Source organism: Neofelis nebulosa, chromosome 5 (assembly GCF_028018385.1).
Source record: "Neofelis nebulosa isolate mNeoNeb1 chromosome 5, mNeoNeb1.pri, whole genome shotgun sequence".
Classification (NCBI taxonomy): Eukaryota; Metazoa; Chordata; class Mammalia; order Carnivora; family Felidae; genus Neofelis; species Neofelis nebulosa.
Genome location: NC_080786.1, coordinates 45,798,000 through 45,816,135, shown reverse-complemented (window position 1 = coordinate 45,816,135; position 18,136 = coordinate 45,798,000). Strand labels below are relative to the sequence as shown.

The following is an 18,136-nucleotide window of genomic DNA, read 5'->3' as shown; positions in this document are numbered from 1 at the left end:
AGCCCCGTGTCAGGCTCTGGGCTGATGCCTCAGAGCCTGGAGCCTGCTTCTGATTCTGTGTCTCCGTCTCTCTCTGCCCCTCCCCTGTTCATGCTGTGTCTCTCTCTGTCTCAAAAATAAATAAACATTAAAAAAACTTTTTTAAATAAAATAAAATAAATACAGTTATACAAGCACTTCTGTACAATCTTCAGAGTTATTCCCAAAGTAATGAAAGCAGAGATCTCTTTTATGACAATGAGATACGAGGACACTGAAAATGCAGTGGCAATCTTGACTTGAAACTAAGAGCTTGTCCCTAGAATCAAAAAAGTTAGTATTGGAATGTCTTCAAGTACCCGAACTGAAAGTAAGCTGGTTGGCTTAGATAAGAAACCAGGCTGTCAATTATGTGTTTAGCAGGGTTTATTTCTGCAGTCCAAATGGCTCAGTGAATATGTCACAAATTAATTAACCACTGTGCAAGAAGGGTAGCTATTCCTTCCCTGTATTTTGGGGCGATAAGAATAGTGGTTCCAAGAGTATAGTCAACCAGGAAAAGTCTCTCATCCAGTACAGATGCCCAACCCAGCAAAACCTCAGGGGTACAGAGGAAACAACCGGAGGTAAACAGAGCAGCTCCCTGGGGAGTTTAACCACGAAGCATGCATTTTAAGCTTCTTCTAATCTCTCTGTCCCCCCCCCACCCCCCAAAAAGGCTTGAGGTCCATGATACATCTTGTCACTTTTCACCATACTGAACACTCAACAATTCTTAGTCGGTATTAGAGCTGTTCCTCTTGCCAACAATTTCATCTTTGTCGAGTTTCCACAGCACGCTGGACTTTGCTATGCTCTGCCTGGACCCCATGGTGCCCATGAGAATAAGGGTTCTGACTCCTCAGATGCTGCTCACAGCCCTGAAACCCCACAGCCTGTTCCCTGCCAGCACCTGCCTGCCCAGAGATGCGTCTTGTCTTCACGGAGCCCACAATGCGGACTTTCCCCTAGCAACCACCACGTCACAGCAGGGAGGAAAGAGCAAACCCCTAGTGAGTCCAGCTGCCTCTGTGCCAGCAAGTGACATAACTTTTGATGCTCAGGTCCCTCCTGTGCAAGATGGGATAACAGAACCTACAATGCAAGCTGGTTATGACTGCCTATAGTGTCTGTGAACTTCCCAGCACAAGATAATAAATACCAGCTAGTCATGATGGAATAAATGCTGGCTAGCAACTGTAGCAACCAGCAATAGTGGACACTTGCGTGGCCATTTACTATGTGCCAGCAACTGTTCTCAACTCTTTAGAAGCACTGACTCATTTCATCCCTAAAAGGTACTGCCAATTATAACTATCTCCACGTTACAGACAAGAAACTTAGGGAGAGTGTTCTAACAACAGTAGTACCCAAAAGCCCTTCCCTGGCCGCCCACCATCCCCCATAGAGTACTCACGGACCCTTAGCACACAAGGCTCCTCACAGCCTTTTATCACCACCCCGCTGGCAACTAACACACGAGATGAAAAAAATCCCAGCAGTTGCTCAAGTCCAACTATTTGATGACCCTCTTTCTCTGCAGACGCCATCCTTCTGCCAGAAGTGGTCTTCCCTGCACAACATCCCCCCAGTTCTGTCGAAATACCTCCTCTTTCAAACTTCACTTCTCCTGTGGATCTCCCTGAGCTTTCCAAATTCCTTGGGACTCCCTGCACATTTATTCATTTCACTGTGAGCGCTTCCTTCCTTTTCTGATACTTGGATTGTTTGGAGAATATGCCCTACCCCCAAGTGTGAACACCTCCAGAGCAGTGACTACACTCTCCCTGACCCCACTGACCAGCAGTGTCCAGCACAAGCGTCAGAACCCAGTGTGGACACAGCACACTGAGGGGCTTTGTGCACCTGTCTACACATCTGTATCCTCATCTGAGAAATGGGAATAAACTCTGTCTCTCACAGATCATCTGAATACATCAGAAAACCCACAGAACAGAACCTAGCAAGCAGGGAATGTGGTATCACAGCACACCACAGTAATCCTGGTAGATGTGGTGAGGGACAGGCTATTCTCACACAAGCCAACAGGAAACACGGCAACAGGTTCCAACAGCAAAGGGATGAGGTATGCCCAAGGCTGAAAAGCTCCTTCAAGTAACAGATCATTTTCACAGCACACGACGCAAGCTGACCCGATCTAAGACTGCAAGAAGTGCCATGCTCCAGCTTACCGCAGCGAGGCACATTCCATAATTGCTCAAGAGATGCTAACTACTACAGTGAGAGCAAACAAGGTAGTAAATTCAACGGTTACAATTAGTTGGCTCAGCAACAACAGGACTCCTCAGAGGGAAAATTCCTACAAATAAAGGTACAAATTTCACGTTACTATAAAGTAGTATTTCCTAACCTGTTCAAAGACTTTCCTTAATTATGTAACTGTACGCTTTACTTATTTTTAAATATTAGCTAGCCCATCTTAAATGCTTCCCTCCGGTGAGGTCAAACACTTAAGACAACTAAACATTCTCATCTTAAAAACAAAACATCCAACCCTAAAAAAATTTCTGAAACCAACTTTGCATCATGTCTGGTGTTTGTTCACATGAATCTGTAACACTCACCTATTGTGATAACATTTTCTAAATATCTGTCCACCTGTAACATCTTATTTTTTAGCTCTCATAAGGACTGAAAATTATAATCTCCTCCTCTAAACCTCCCTAATTTCACCTCTATTTTAAAATCTCTGCCCTGATGTTAAGATTTGCCCAAGTCAAATAGTTCTTTACCTGCCTTGAAATTACATGTGAGGGGCACATGGGTGGCTCAGACAGTTAAACATTCAACTTCAGCTCAGGTCATGATCTCATGGTTCGTGAGTTCAAGCCCCGCATCGGGCTCTGTGCCGACAGATCAGAGCCTGGAGCTTGCTTCAGATTCTGTGTGTGTGTGTGTGTGTGTGTGTGTGTGTGTGTGTGTGTGTCTCTCTCTCTGCCCCTCCCATGCTCACGCTGTCTCTCAAAAAGAAATAAATGTAAAACAAAAATTTTCAAATATATATATATATAAAAAAAAAAAAAGAAAGAAAGAAAGAAAGAAATTGCATGTGAAACCTCACCCAGAAACCCAAGGCCCCGCTCACTTTTAGGTACACACCATACTGGGTATGTTTTTGCCTGCTGCAAGCTCTCTAGGACAGCAACCCATTTAATCCACATTTTAGATCGGTAACTCTTTGCATAATGATAGTGACAATCTCTGTATTGCTACATTTGAAGAATTTACACAATGGGGCCTGCTCCCTTGTTGCTGTTAGCCCACTTAACTTTAGGAAAAACTCTCTTCAATAAAATCAAACAGCAGTGCTTTATAGCTCTGTTCCAACACTGAATGTGGGAACTGAAAATAAAACATATGTTTCTATTACAAAGGAATAAAGGCCATTTCTGCTGAAGACACTTTACAGATTGTAAGAACAATCATCAAGACAACAAAAGTCATAAAACCAATGCCAGAAAAAGGTGACACTTGATAGTCAATCTTGCCCCAAATGTGCTGATTCTTTTCACTGTCAAAGCCAGAACATAGAACCTATTACTGCAAGTTAATCTTCTGAAGTGTATGCAATTTAATCCAGTTCAACACATATATATGTGTGCAGTTGCTTGGCTGTAGAGCTTGCTTAGAGTGTGAAACTTGCTACATTATGGCTAGGTCCACACAGCCAAATGCTTCCAAATGCACTCTCTAATGTGCTTAAAGAAGCTGAAGAAAGTGCTGAAGACAAAGCAGAGAGTGAGACATATCAGGTGTAATGGGGTGATAGTAAACTAAGATCAGATCATTGAAACCACTGAAATCTGCTCTCTGCAGATAATAAAAATGGTACGGAACATTCGCATTTTAATTTTTTTTTTAACGTTTATTTATTTTTGAGACAGAGAGAGACAGAGCATGAACGGGGGAGGGTCAGAGAGAGGGAGACACAGAATCCGAAGCAGGCTCCAGGCTCCGAGCCGTCAGCCCAGAGCCTGACGCGGGGCTCGAACTCACGGACCGCGAGATCGTGACCTGAGCCGAAGTCGGCCGCTTAACAGACTGAGCCACCCGGGCGCCCCAACATTCGCATTTTAAAACACATACAAGAACACAGAAAAATGAATTAGGTATCTACACAGTTAAATTACCTATTGGGGGGCGCCTGGGTGGCTCAGCTGGTTAAGTGCCTGCCTTCAGCTCAGGTCATGACCTGATGGTTCATGGATTCAAGCCCTGCATCAGGCTCTGTGCTGACAGCTCAGAGCCTGGAGCCTGCTTCAGATTCTGCATCTCCTTCTCTCTCTCTGTCCCTCCCCCTCCTCTGCTCACATACACACTCTCTCTCTCTCTCAAAAATAAATAAACATTAATAAATAAATAAATAACCTATTAACTACAAAGGTTAAAACAGCAAACATGTAGTGAAGAAATCTGGGAGGCACCACCTTACCCAAAAGACCAAAGTCAGTGATCACCACCAGCACTGGGACAATGTAGTATGATGTACTGAGAGGCTCACAGCATTGCTTCCATGGTATTCCTACCAAGAGTACATAATCTGAATCTAATCACAAGGAACTGGACAAATGAAAATCAAGGGACATTTTACAAGAGAGCTGGTCTATCCTCTCTAAAACTATCAAGAAAAAGAAAGGCTGAAGAACTGCTCCGGATTAAGAGAAAATGAAAAAGACATGAAATTAGAGGTAACATGGATTAGACTGGATCCAAGCTGAGAAGACTGTTGTCTGGACAGACTAAGGATTTTGCTGTAAGCAACCAGTCACTTGGTGGCAGATCTGGGATGAGCAAAGCCCAAAGCTCCTTCCGAGACACTAGACCTCAGAGTTTAGGGGTCAACTCCTGAAATGCATGCATTTTTTAAAATATTCTCATTTGTAGCTTTAAGCATTTTTTTAGGTCAAAGTTTTTATATATCCTACCACGAAAAATGTTATACTAGGCACTTGATCTTCGTGGATTTGACATTTCACGTATAAACACACATGAATGATCATAAAAACACATCAACTGTAATACTTAATAGACAGAGTCAAAAACCAGAATCGTGTGTTATGTGGCTTACAAAAGAGAAAACACAGCTAGCGAGTGAACCTAATCAACCATCTGTCATGGAAATAATAGAAATTTTAGCTCCGGGGAGGTGGGGGGGAGTAGAAAATAACTGCCCCCCCCTCCAAAAAACCAACTGCTTACACTAATAAGGAAATTAATGGTTAAAGTAACGAATGCAAGAAGTCTCTGATGTTCTTAGCTACAAAAGGGAACTAAGCTTCCTTCCATTTGGTAGCAGAAATCATATGGTTGTGGCGATACATTCCTATCTGAGATCCCTAAAAACTCTAACTACACATTCTCTGCAAATGATGACATTCTATCAGACTTTTATTTGTCCTAAAACTGTTTTATATTTCATTGGGCAGATGCATTCCTGCATGATTCCTTTATCCTTTCTATGAGTGTTAAAATCAGATTAAACTGATCAAGGAAACCACTGACAGAACCAGTTACAAAAAGCCATGAAAAGAATCTAAGGAAAGGAGGAATGGTCTCTCCATTATAGCTGGTGATGCTACAAGTTTCAAGGATTAGGAGTTGAAACAAATACACACACACACACACACACACACACACACACACACGCTTTAGGCCTGATAATTCATTTATTTATCTTACTTACTGAGCACCTTCTGTATGCCAGGTACTCTTCTAGGAGATTCAGTACTGAACAAATGAGACAAGGTTTCTCATGGAGAAACATTATAGCTGAACAAGTGGACATAAGAAATCAATAAATTAATTTAGGGGCACCTGGATGGCTCAGTTGGTTAAAGTGTCCAACTTTGGCTCAGGTCATGATCTCCTGGTTCAGGGTTTGGTGCCCTGCATCAGGCTCTGTGCTGACAGCCCAGAGCCTGGAGCCTGCTTCGGATTCTGTGTCTCCTCTCTCTGCCCCTCCGCCACTCACACATTGTCTCTGTCTGTCTCTCTCTCTCTCTCTCTCTCTCAAAAATAAACATTAAAAAAAATTTTAATACATAAATTAATTTAAAATATAACATGAGGTGGCATTAACAGCTATGAAGAAAAATAAAGCAGGAGATGATGACAGAGTAACAGAGAAATGACCTTTTGGCTGGAGCGATCTGAGAAGGCCTCTCTTAGGAAGTGCCATCTGAGCTAACACGCAGCATAGGGAGGAAACAGGCTACGCAGACATCATTAAGCATCTGACTTCAGCTCAGGTCATGATCTCACAGTTCGTGAGTGAGTTGGAATCCCACATTGGGTAACCTCGAGCCCCGCTTCAGGTAAAACACAAGACCCCGGTAAGCCCCAATTCTCTCTCTCTGCCTCTTGCTCAATTACGCACACATGCTCGCTCGCTTGCTCTCTCTCTCAAAAAAAAGTAGGAAAATATGAAAAAGGGAGAAAAGAAACTTAAACATTTATTGGTTCTACTTTGGCACCATTGGCAAATATTGTAATGAGAATGTATAGCTTCGGTAATTTCTAAAAGGGACATTTCTTTTGTTTCCCCCCAAAAAATAGTAAGTCAAAGATGAAAACGTTTAGAAGTATGGAGTTAAGATTGCTACCAAAACAACACTCAGAGATAATCACTGTTAACTCAGGATTGTTTCCTCCCATTCTTTTTCCCTTGAATATTTAAATACACGCACAATACGGTGTTGTTTTAAGTACAGCTGACTTGTGCTTCTTGGCTTTAGCACACCTGAACTCAAAGGTGGAAGCCATGGAATCTAGCCATGTTTTCTGTCTTGTTTTAACTTTTCATGCTTTTAGAGTGGGCTCCAGTGACTAGTTCACCAGGGCCCCCGACCAGTCCCAACCACCTCACACCCTCACACACTTATTTAGGATCCTGCCTGCACCTGAGGACATTTGCACTTCCTGACCCTGCTCCTCAGAGCTTTGTAGCTGGGGTCTCCCTTTATAAAACACGCATGTTTCCATTTCATAAGGAATTATTTGTAAACCTGATCTTTATGTGGACATCTTTGCATGTAATTTTCCGTGCACATTTCTAATGCAAAATCAAATCTTTTATTAAGCATGTTTAGCACCACCTCAGGAGTCACTGTCTAGTCATCAAGAATGAAAACTGACCAGTTTACCTTTAGTTCTTTCAACAATACCTACCGTATTCACGGGCCAGTGCATGTGGCGGGGGGGGGGGGGCCATGAGAGAGACAGAATTTTTAAAGATAATTTCAGATAGTGAGACATGCTGTGAATAAAACAAGAATAACTGAGAATATAATCGGATGGAAGGGGAGAAAGGGGAACGTTATTTAGCTAGGTAGCCAGAGAAAACGTCCTGAGGAAATGGCACTAGAACCAAAGGCTCCAAGAAGAGGAGAGGTGGGAATACCAGAGGGAAGAGCAACCCAAGTACAAACAAGAGGAAATGCGTTCACCCTGAGAAAGGAAGGGGGCGTGGCAGGTCAGAGGGACAGAAGGAAGACCATGTGGCCAGAACATCGTAGAAAGAGGGAGCAAGGTATAGATGGCCTCGGTGGCCACAGGAGAGAACCTGGATCTTGATCCTAATTGTAGTGAGAAACTATCACAAAATTCTAAGTAGGGACGTGATATGATGTGATTCAGGCTTGGTGATTAGTGTGGCGGAGACTGCAGTGTAAGGAGCAAAAGGAAAAGCAGGAGCCCAGTTCGGAGGCTGCCCCTGTATCCAGCCAAGGGATGATGGTGGCACAAACCAGCGTTCCAGTAGCTGTGCTGGAGAAAAGTGTCTAGATGCAGGACAGATTTTGGAGGTAACAGCGACATGATTTGCTGACGGAACCAGGATGCTTTCTGGGCCTGGGTGAACGAGGATCCACCTCTGTGCTGTGAGCGATTTTCAGCCTCCCCATGGACCTTCCTTCTCGGTACTCACCTCGCTGGGCCATGGACAGAGCATGGAGACAATTACTTGTAGAATCAAAGATGAAATGTAAAATGTAGCATACCTCTCACTTACCCAAATTAGGATCAGTAGCCTGACGTTTCTTAATTTTAGCTTCAGAAATAGCAGAATAATAGGCACACGTCATCTTGATCAGCCACGTGGCTCGAACCATTGGCACTGAATATTTAGCTAAATATGCAAAAACATCTTCTTTTTTACTAAGGATTGGAACCTAAAAAGAAATAACATATTTATAAAACTCTCATATTTTCCTCACGAGACCAACCTAAAGAAAGGGAAAGCAAAACAAAGACACTAAATGCCTGCTACCTTTAACAAAGTATATTCTTGACGGCTTTTCAAACAGTACATTCTGCTTAAAAACAAAACAAAACAAAAAAGCCAATTTTCATTAAGAAAAAAGAATCAAAAGTCTGTTCAGCACATTGACAAGTTTCATCAGTTGTGCTTTCTTATTTATTTAAAAAAAAAAAAAAACTTTACTTTCAGAGTCTCAGATGCAGGAAACTACTCATCATATCAACCAAATAGGGAAAATAATTTCCTGACAGTCCTCCAAGGAGTTTATCTCAAAATTGGAAGGTATGGATCAAATGAAAACCTGTCCCCATTCTACATTTCATCAAAGAACAATTTTTTTTTTTTATAAAGCTTTCTGGTTGTATCATTTCACAATAACTATTTCCAGAAAGCTTCTAAAGTGCCTTCAGCCCAAAATTTAAAGTAGAGGTGAAAATGATGGATCAGTGAATCTCCCTAATGAACACTGAACTAGAAATAGCTGGGTAATTAATTCACCGGCTGAAAGCAGGCACTGGAGGCAGTTTATTATTTCCTCCAGACCACGAAGGTATACTACTTAGCAAATTACTATCCCAATGTACCACCTGCATGTTTGAGAAGTTAACCCACTCTTCTAGAATTCCTCCTACAGGTTCTCGGAACAGCCCAGCCATCTATATATAATCTATTCAACTTATGAATATAGAGTACAACAGTGAACAGAGAACACTGCACTCCATTACGGGCCCCCCAGCCAGTATAGTTAAACTCATCACTCCCGGGCTCTTCATTTATGAATGTGACACCAATCTAACCCTGACTACCTCACAGGTGGTTAGAAGGGTAAAGTAAAAAAAGGGGCATCTGGGTGGCTCAGTCAGTTTAAGTGTCTGACTCTTAACATCAGCTCAAGTCATAATCTCACAGTTTGTCAGTGCAAGCCCCGAGTTGGGCTCTGTGCTGACAGTGCAGAGCCTACTTGGCATTCTCTCTCTCCCTCTCTCTCTCTGCCCCTCCCTCATTCACTCAATATGCGCGCTCTCTCTCTCAAAATAAATAAACGACTTTTTTGTTTGTTTGTTTGTTTGTTTAAAGAAGGGTAAAGGGGTGCCTGAGTGGCTCAGTCAGTTAAGCAACTGACTTCGGCTCATGTCAAGATCTCATGCTTCTTGAGTTCGAGCCCCGTGTTGGGCTCTGTGTAAAAAGCTCAGAGCCTAGAGCCTGCCTTAGATTCTGTGTCTCCCTCTTTCTGTGCCCCTCCCCCACTCACACTCTGTCTCTGTCTCTAAAAAAAAGAAAACAAAAGAAGGGTAAGGTAGAAGAATGACATGTATCAAAACTGGAATGGTTTTTATTTTGTTGCCAGTTCCAAAGGTTTCTCCATGCCAGCCAAAGTATTTTCAAGCCATGGACCTGACCCTCTCCTAAGAGGGCCTTGGACACTACAACCACAGATATCAAGAGCCCTGGTTTCTAAGCCCCAAAGTCTCGCTTGATTGTATGTTGGAAACCAAGACTTCAAACCAGCTGATTCTGACAGCATGGCATTTTTCTCTTAGTCAAATCCTCCTTTAGACAGTGGATATTTTCTATCACTCATATGTTACAAATTTGAGTGTTCACACACTTGATACAAAGTGTGAGCCTAGGATTAAAAGGGAAGTATTTTTTTGTACACAGCCCTTTAAAACAAGCTGTTACACCTGGTTCTTACCAAAGAAACACCTGGTTGGACACTGAGATGCAGCTGCCCATATACTGTATGTGATGGGCAATTTAACAGACTTTTGATCATGGACAGTTCCAGCCCTGGGTGCTGACTTTAAACATAACCCCCATGCCAAAGGCAGCTACACTGCGCAAACATACCTAAAAGGAAGATGAAAGTCTTATAAGCCAAAGCTGGAAGGCTTCCTTCTCTGCAGACCACAGTGACATGCTTTAACATGAAAATTTCCTGAAAATTTCATTTATAAGACACGTTGTTCATGGAGCACAAGACTATGGGTTTACAGACTACTGTTTAAGCCAAGGACAAGAAAAGCACAGGCTTATACACTCCACGCAAGACCTGAGCTGCTGCCTTTCATTGGAACATATAGTCTGAGAGAGTTAAATTTTAGTCGCCAAGGCCACGTTGCCTCTCAGTCAGATGTACCAAAAAATTCCAAGATCAAGGTCTAAAAATTAGGCAAATGCAAAAAAGTGAATGTACCATCCCCCAAAAACATTACTAATAGCATCTTTTACAGATGCCTAAAGGATTTCCTTTGAATAACTGACAGAAGGAAAATAAAAATTTGAACACGTTAAATGTTCAGATGAAATAGCAAACAAAGCTAAGTCACAGGTCTTCAACATGAACAAGCCAGGGCATACCTCCAGTTCAGTGCCCCTACTGGCAGAACCCTGTAAGAAATGGTTAGCTCAAATAAAAGGAATTAAAATTCAGAAGAATGTATGTGAAGGTTATTTAATTAAGGAAGAAGACACATATTGATGGCTTTGTCAAATTCATAGTTTGGGCCAACTCAGGAAGGAAATTATGTTTACAGTGATTGACTTCCTCACAGGCATGGATTCCATTTTCAGCAAAGAAACCATCTGACTACAACTTGTAGCTGAACCTAGGCAAATACTGGGCAGCTGTTTCATTTCTAAATCAAGCTAGAGCTGCATCTAAGTACTAACAGAAAACTAAGACACCTAGCATGTGATGGTTTTTCATCCACGGAAAGGCTGTACCACCGTGTATTGCCTTTCCCCTTAGATAAAGGTCACTGTCAACACCTTCTGTTCACTAAGCAGAGGTGGAGGCAAATGGAAATTACATAGACCACAGTAATCAATGTCACCTGAAGTGAAGAAGCCATACCTAGTGAACTGTTTAAGAGCCAGAAAGATATCCCTAGAGGCCATAGGTCTCTTTTTCCAAATCTAACTATGACCATGGTGGAGTTAAAAGTCCCTTTATAGGCCATTTTTTTACCTCTCTGTGGCTGAATACATGGGAGATCTGTGGAGTTGTACCGTAACAGAAAACTAGGTTCAGAAACTTGATTGATCCCATATAGGAAACTATTTTGAACTCGAGAACACAGCTGGAAGAGGACCCAAGATCTTAGCAGGAAAATTAAGGTCTTCTGCATTAAATCATCTCAGAAATAAATACCAGAAATTAAAGAAGTATTTGAACTTTCTACTATGAAAAACATGTAAAGAATGAAATCTTTCACCCGGTTCTGACAGAGCTTTTGCCTTTTTAAGAGGATGAAATGCTCAGGAAGGGAGGAATAGGGAGGGGCTCCTCAAATGCCCAAGAAATGAATACTTGAAGGCATAGTTAATGGTTTTATAAAGACAACAAGTTTATCTTCACAAAGAATTAATGTCAGGGCTTACCTGAGGAACACCTGACTTGGCCAGAGGCAGCTCCTAATAAAGAGAGAAGAACACTGGCTAATACACTGCACTGTAATTCATCTCCCTCCTCAAAGATGAGAAACCACTACCTACACCCCTCAAGCAAGGGCATCAATTCCTCACCATTATTTGCTTTCAGGAAATGTCCAAAAAAAGGGATTCTAAAAACGTATTTAAAAAGGAAAACCTAAAAAGGAAGATGTCAGGCTGGCTACATGGAAATTGAAGGTACGACCCAACACGGAGGGTATGAACTATTGGTAGAAAGCCATCACAAAGGCTGTCCTTTGACTTAGGGGGCCTTCAGATCCAATTTACAGGTCATAGAGTACCCACATGGTAAATGTTCACTACTGGACAAGAAATGCTACACGGTTCAGCCGGTGATGAGACAGGCATAACCTGAGTAGCAAGGGGCGATTATGTGGACTGCTGTGCTTTTCAAGGATTTCAGTTGCTCTGAATCACGAAAATACGTGAAAGGCAACACAATACTACGGAGGCACGAGGGCAAAAGAAAGCCAATGGTAGCGATAGGCACTATTTTCAAAGAGTTGCTTTAGAAAATAAGCAAGCAAATACAAAAAGCAGCTCTTCTCTAAACCAGGCCTGCGCCACACCAGGTAATGAAAACTCACTATCAAGGACAGAAAATAGACACCCCTAAGACTAAAGGGTTTCAGGCAAATTGAGGAAGACACATGGGTTACTTGGAAGGTGTGCCAGAAGCCAGAGATCAAGACTAAGAGGTAGGTAGAGCTCTCCTCTAAATTTCAAGACATTTGGTAGGATTTGGACATTTGATAGGATTTGATAGGATGAGATTGTTGAATCTGTATTATTTCCCACTTGAGGAAAAATGATCAAAGGCAAAGATTTTAAAAGAACCCTCACTTTCCACATCCAGTCCCCCAAAAAGGTAGAAGCTATAAATAAACCTGTCCATTCTGCTCTAAAATTTTTTCAAAGAAGTTTTTCAAGCACGCACAGAATCACTACTGTACTTATTAGGAAGGAGACAGCTTAAAGAATTTGGATTGGTACTTTTCAAGACAAGGAAATAACATCAAAGCAAGAATTTCTGTGTAACAGATTTCGGACATCCTGGCCTAAGAAAATAGAAAAAAAAAAAAATACTGGAAATTAATGAACTCTTATGGTCTGTTCTCGATTTTAAAAACTTGTCTACCTAAAGTCCACATAAATTGCTTCCTGTGTGGAACATTTAGGTCAAGACGTCCTAGGCACCAGGTGCCATCACAACAAAGGGGCAAAGAGCATATGTGCAGCACCTGCCAGTGAGGCTTTGGGTTTTGGAAGGAACAGGGGGAAACAAGTATGTACTTGAACGTTAGCTCGAACATCGTGATTTCCAGAAGACCACAATTAAAGTCACATTAGAAATACTTAATACCTTTTTTGCCAAAATAGCAAGTGGTTTATTTCCTGCTAAGTCAGAGAACCAACTATGAATTGCACTCTGGGATCGAGCAGTAACCAGCCAGTAATTATCTTTAGCATTAACTTGTGGTTTCTTCTTTCCGGTGTCCTGGAAAGTGTTAAGCTTTAGTTTCTCAGCTAATATGCTGCTGAAATAAGCTGCAATCTGTGGAAACGAGAAAAAAAGAAAAAGTTTGATGACAATAAACAAGTATGTTAGTAATGTATATTCGTATTTTATTTTTGTTTTACGAGAGTATCTTCAAACAGCCGTCAGAAAATAAAATGGCAATTTAAAATGTGATTTCCTTATACTAACATGATGCAAAAACTCCCACAGCACCTTTGTTCCACTATTAACAAGTGGTTCAAGGAAAAAAGAAGAGCCTTTGAGAATCTCTGATAAGATTAAATTAATTACATCCTGAATAAATTTCAAGACAATGGGTTCTGCTTTAATCTTCAGCTGTACTTCTTTTTCATACTACACACAAATTTGGAAGAGAATATTTTTCCTGAGAGGTGTTGCAGACAAAAGCAGAAAGCCTGGTAATCACACAGTAATCATTCTTTTTCTTGTTTCATCTTAATAGCATATATTTTTGGAAAGGAAACTCTGTATTTACACTCAGTGCTTTCTAAAAACGAGACGAGAAAAATTTGTTTAAGTGGAAAATTACAAAAGGTTCGATTAAATTAAGTATTCAACATTTTTGACTGGGCCGCCAATTTCAGGAGTACAAGTATTTCAAGAGAAAGCGACTGTTACCTGCTCTGAATGGAATAAAGTAGCAAAGGGAGCTTCTGTGAACGACTGTGGCATTTCGTAGTAACCGAACTAAAAGAGGACATAAGAAGAAAGGCACAAGAAGGAAAGGGATGAATACCTAAAAATCAAGTGAATCCACCTAAGACTTGTCGGAATTTCCAAGAATCATATTTCATTCCCTGGGAGTTCTTTAATAAGATACAAGCACAATTTCTAGTAAACATCTCTAGTAAGGTTAGCAGACAGTGGTAACCATGATTACAATAAAATACCTACCCTGCTGAAACAAAATAAGAGTCACAGCCTTGGTTAAGGCTCATGAGTCAATAATTAGTCTATAGGCTGGAACACAGTTGTAAAAATTAGTAAAGTTTATCTACACTTTTTCTTTTTTAAAATTTTTTATTTTTGAGATGGAATGAAATCTGGCCATTTGCAGCAACATGGATGGAACTAGAGGGTGTTATGCTAAGTGAAATAAGCCAGGCAGAGAAAGACACTCATATGTGGATCTCGAGAAACTTTACAGAAGACCACGAGGGAGGGGAAGGGCAAAAAGAAAAATTACAGAGAGGGAGGGAGGCAAACCATAAGAGACTCTTAAGGACTAACAAACTAAGGGGAAAGGGGGTGATGGGCACAGAGGAGGGATGTGCCCTGGGTGTTGTTGGGAATGAGCACTGGGTGTTGTATGGAAACCAATTTGACAATAAATTATATTTTTTAAAAAAAATAATAAAACGATATATATTGTGCTCCTAAAAAATAATTTTTTTTATTTTTATTTTTTTAGAGAAACAGTGTGAGAGCAGGGGAGAGGGGTAAAGGGAGGGATGGAAGGAGGAAGGGCAGGGGAGATGGTGGTAGAGAGAGAATCTTAAGTAAGCTCCATACTCGGGGCTAGATCCCACAACCATGAGATCATAACCTAAGCCAACATAGAATCCGACACTTAACCACTGTGCCACCCAGACACCCAGCTGGTATGCTTTTTCTTAATGTGAATTGCCATTCCTTGATCTTTGTGATTTATGGACAATAAAAAAAAGTCTATTTTGGTGTCTTGATATAATATGGTAATAAAAACTTAGAAGAATTGGAAAAAAAATTTGAGCTTTCCTTTTTTTTAACAAAAAACTTCATGGTATGTTTTAAGTAAATGTTTGCAGAATGTTGCAACAGAAAATATATTAAAAGTGAAAATGTAGTTGGGGCGCCTGGGTGGCTCAGTCGGTTAAGCGTCCGACTTCGGCTCAGGTCATGATCTCGCAGTCCATGAGTTCGAGCCCCGTGTCGGGCTCTGTGCTGACAGCTCAGAGCCTGGAGCCTGTTTCAGATTCTGTGTCTCCCTCTCTCTCTGACCCTCCCCCGTTCATGCTCTGTCTCTCTCTGTCTCAAAAATAAATAAACGTTAGAAAAATAAATAAATAAAAAAATTAAAAAAAAAAAAGTGAAAATGTAGCAATTATAGTTGTCTAGATACAAGCAACCAATAGCAGCAAATTGTTTAATTTTAAATTTCTCAATCAATATCTAGTCTTCACACCAAGAACTTAAAATACCTACTTACACAGATTGTTTCATATTTAAAAAGTCTCTTACTTGCAATTACGTATGAGTATTTAATCATAATAAACAAATGTATAAAAATGTTTTTAAAAACTACTCAGCAATCTGTTTTATAACTATGTATTTAATAACAAATACATTGGAACTGGGGCGCCTGGGTGGCTTGGTCAGTTAAGTGTCTGACTTTGGCTCAGGTCATGATCTCACAGTCCGTGAGTTCGAGCCCCGCGTCGGGCTGTGTGCTGACAGCTCAGAGCCTGGAGCCTGTTTCAGATTCTGTGTCTCCCTCTCTCTCTGCCCCTCCCCTGTTCATGCTCTGTCTCTCTCTTTCTCAAAAATAAATAAACGTTAAAAAAAAAAATTAAAAAAATAAATAAATAACAATGGAACAGGTGACTATATGTCTTATGTCTACATCTTAAACCCTGTGAACTGCATATTGTAAACGAAGTTAAAATTCCCTAAAAAGAGAACAAAAAAGAAAATCAAAATGAACGTGCACTTAATTTTATATTCACATTATTTCAAACCTAAAAAACCAAACAGCCTCATTCCCAAGTCCCAATGCCTACCTCTAAGTAAACACTTTGCTTAGTTTCATAGGTCTTTCCGGTGTTGCTTCAGGTGAATACACATGAACCAACACAAGTATGTTATTTTTTCTTTTTTATGTATGTACCTCTTTATGTGCTTTAGTACACGTCTAAGTCTTCCACATGTATCTATATACAGAGAATTTCTCATTTATTTTTGTAAATAATGCACTGTGTGGGGTACCACATTTTATTGAATCAAGCCCCTGTTAATGGACACTTGGAGTGTTTTTTCCAAACTCTATTACAGATCACATTAAAATGAACAATCTTTCCTGTTTGTCATTTCACACATGTACAGCTACAGATTTCAGATAAATTTCCAGAATTCAGATTGTATGATTCTGAAATTTTAATCAGCATTGTTAAATTGCCCTCCATAAGCTTTAAACCAATTTGCACTCCATCAGACAAGGTAGGAGAGATAAAGTTTAATTTAAAACTTGTTTCCATCCACCCAAAGCTATTTTGAAAGTAATTCATTTCATAAGAAAATGGAAAAAAGTTTAGGGACTACAGTATAGTTCACATATTCCATATTTATAAGATCAAATTCCCTTCAGAAGGTTTGAATCCTTGAGTAAATCTCACAGGAAGGGTTGACAGCAGCAGAAGTTGTAATGGATGTTATTTCCATTTATTCAGTTATTTAAATTGACATAAAACTTGATACAACAGAATAGTTTGGCAGTTCGTATCAAGAGACACACAGCAGTCATACTTTCTGTTACGGACCGAATTGTGTTACCCCAAAATTCAGATGTGGAAGCCCTAATCCCCAGTATGATTGATTGCATTTGGAGACAGGGCCTTTAAAAGCGGTTAAGGTCAAATGAAGTCTTAATGGTGGGGCCAAATCCAGTGGACTGGCTTCCTTATAAGAGGAAGAAACACCAGAAATACATGCACACAGAGAAAAGCCCATGTGAGGACACAGTGAGAGGCCAGCCTTGCACAAGCCAAGGAGAGAGGCCTCACAAGAACCCAGACCCTACTGACACCCTGATCTTGACTACCAGACCCCACAACTGTGAGAAAATAAATATTCTCAGAAAATCACATTTCTGTTGTTTAAGCCACCAGTTTGTGGTACTTTGTTATGATGGCCCTAAGAGACTAATACACCTTCTACCCAAGTGACATGCTTCTGGGAATTTACCCTAAAGAACAAAAGCTACATGTTCAAATATGACTACAACCTCTTCATAAATAACCTTAAGAAATTGGCAACAGGCTGGGGCGCCTGGGTGGTGCAGTCAGGTAAGCATCTGTCTCTTGATCTCAGCTCAGGTCATGATCTCACTGTTTGTGAGTTCGAGCCCCTCATAGGGCTCTCCTCTGATGGCACAGAGTCTGCTTGGGATTCTGTCTCTCCTTCTCTCTGCCCCTTCCTGCTTGTGCGCTCCCTCTAAATAAATTAATAAATAATCTGTTTAAAAAAGAAAAAAAAGAAATTGGCAACAGGCTAATTGCTGTATACTAGCAGTTTCAGGTCATTCTAGAACATAAACGATGGCATGTTCGTTATCTGTCCATCAATAATTATTAATATGAATACTTCCAGCCTCAAGAAAAAATAAATACCAAATGATGTTACTTTTTTAAAAAACATAAGGAAGACAAAAAAATTCTGGAGGTGGATGGTGATGACAGTTATACCACAATGTGACTTAATGCCAAAGAACTGTACATCTTAAAATGTTAAAATGGCAAGTTTTGTTTATTTTACCACAATTTTTAAAAAATGCCAATTACAGTATACACATAATTGTAGCTGTGATGTTAAAAGTGTATGAAGATTGGAAAAAGACAAAACTAAAAACACTGTGTTCAGTTGATGGCACGATCATCTGTAGAAAATGCCTGTTCTCTTTCACACTGTTTAAATATTTCAGTTGATTAGCAAACTGTCAATTACATGTGCATGTGTGTACATGTGCAAACAAAGAGATCTTAAATGATACACAAACCGCTAACAATGGTTATTTCTGGGTAAGGAGAAGAAAATATATTCTTTTCATTTTTATGTATGATGCTTTCAATTTAATATTTCAGTATTCAGAA

General features: G+C 40.5%; 1 protein-coding gene across 4 annotated transcripts in view; it reads right to left on the bottom strand.

The window, feature by feature from the left end:
- MED12L (mediator complex subunit 12L) overlaps positions 1–18,136 on the bottom strand; it is a 332,574-nt gene that overhangs the window by 283,559 nt on the left and 30,879 nt on the right. For 2 of the 4 annotated variants that reach the window (XM_058730222.1, XM_058730221.1), the window contains exons 3-6: positions 13,911–13,979; positions 13,116–13,307; positions 11,681–11,713; positions 8,048–8,207 (exon numbers count right to left, since the gene is read on the bottom strand). In XM_058730222.1, coding sequence (XP_058586205.1) covers positions 8,048–8,207; positions 11,681–11,713; positions 13,116–13,307; positions 13,911–13,979 — 454 coding nt within the window. The remainder of the gene's footprint in view (positions 1–8,047; positions 8,208–11,680; positions 11,714–13,115; positions 13,308–13,910; positions 13,980–18,136) is intronic. The other 2 variants (XM_058730223.1, XM_058730224.1) reach the window with 1 other exon arrangement.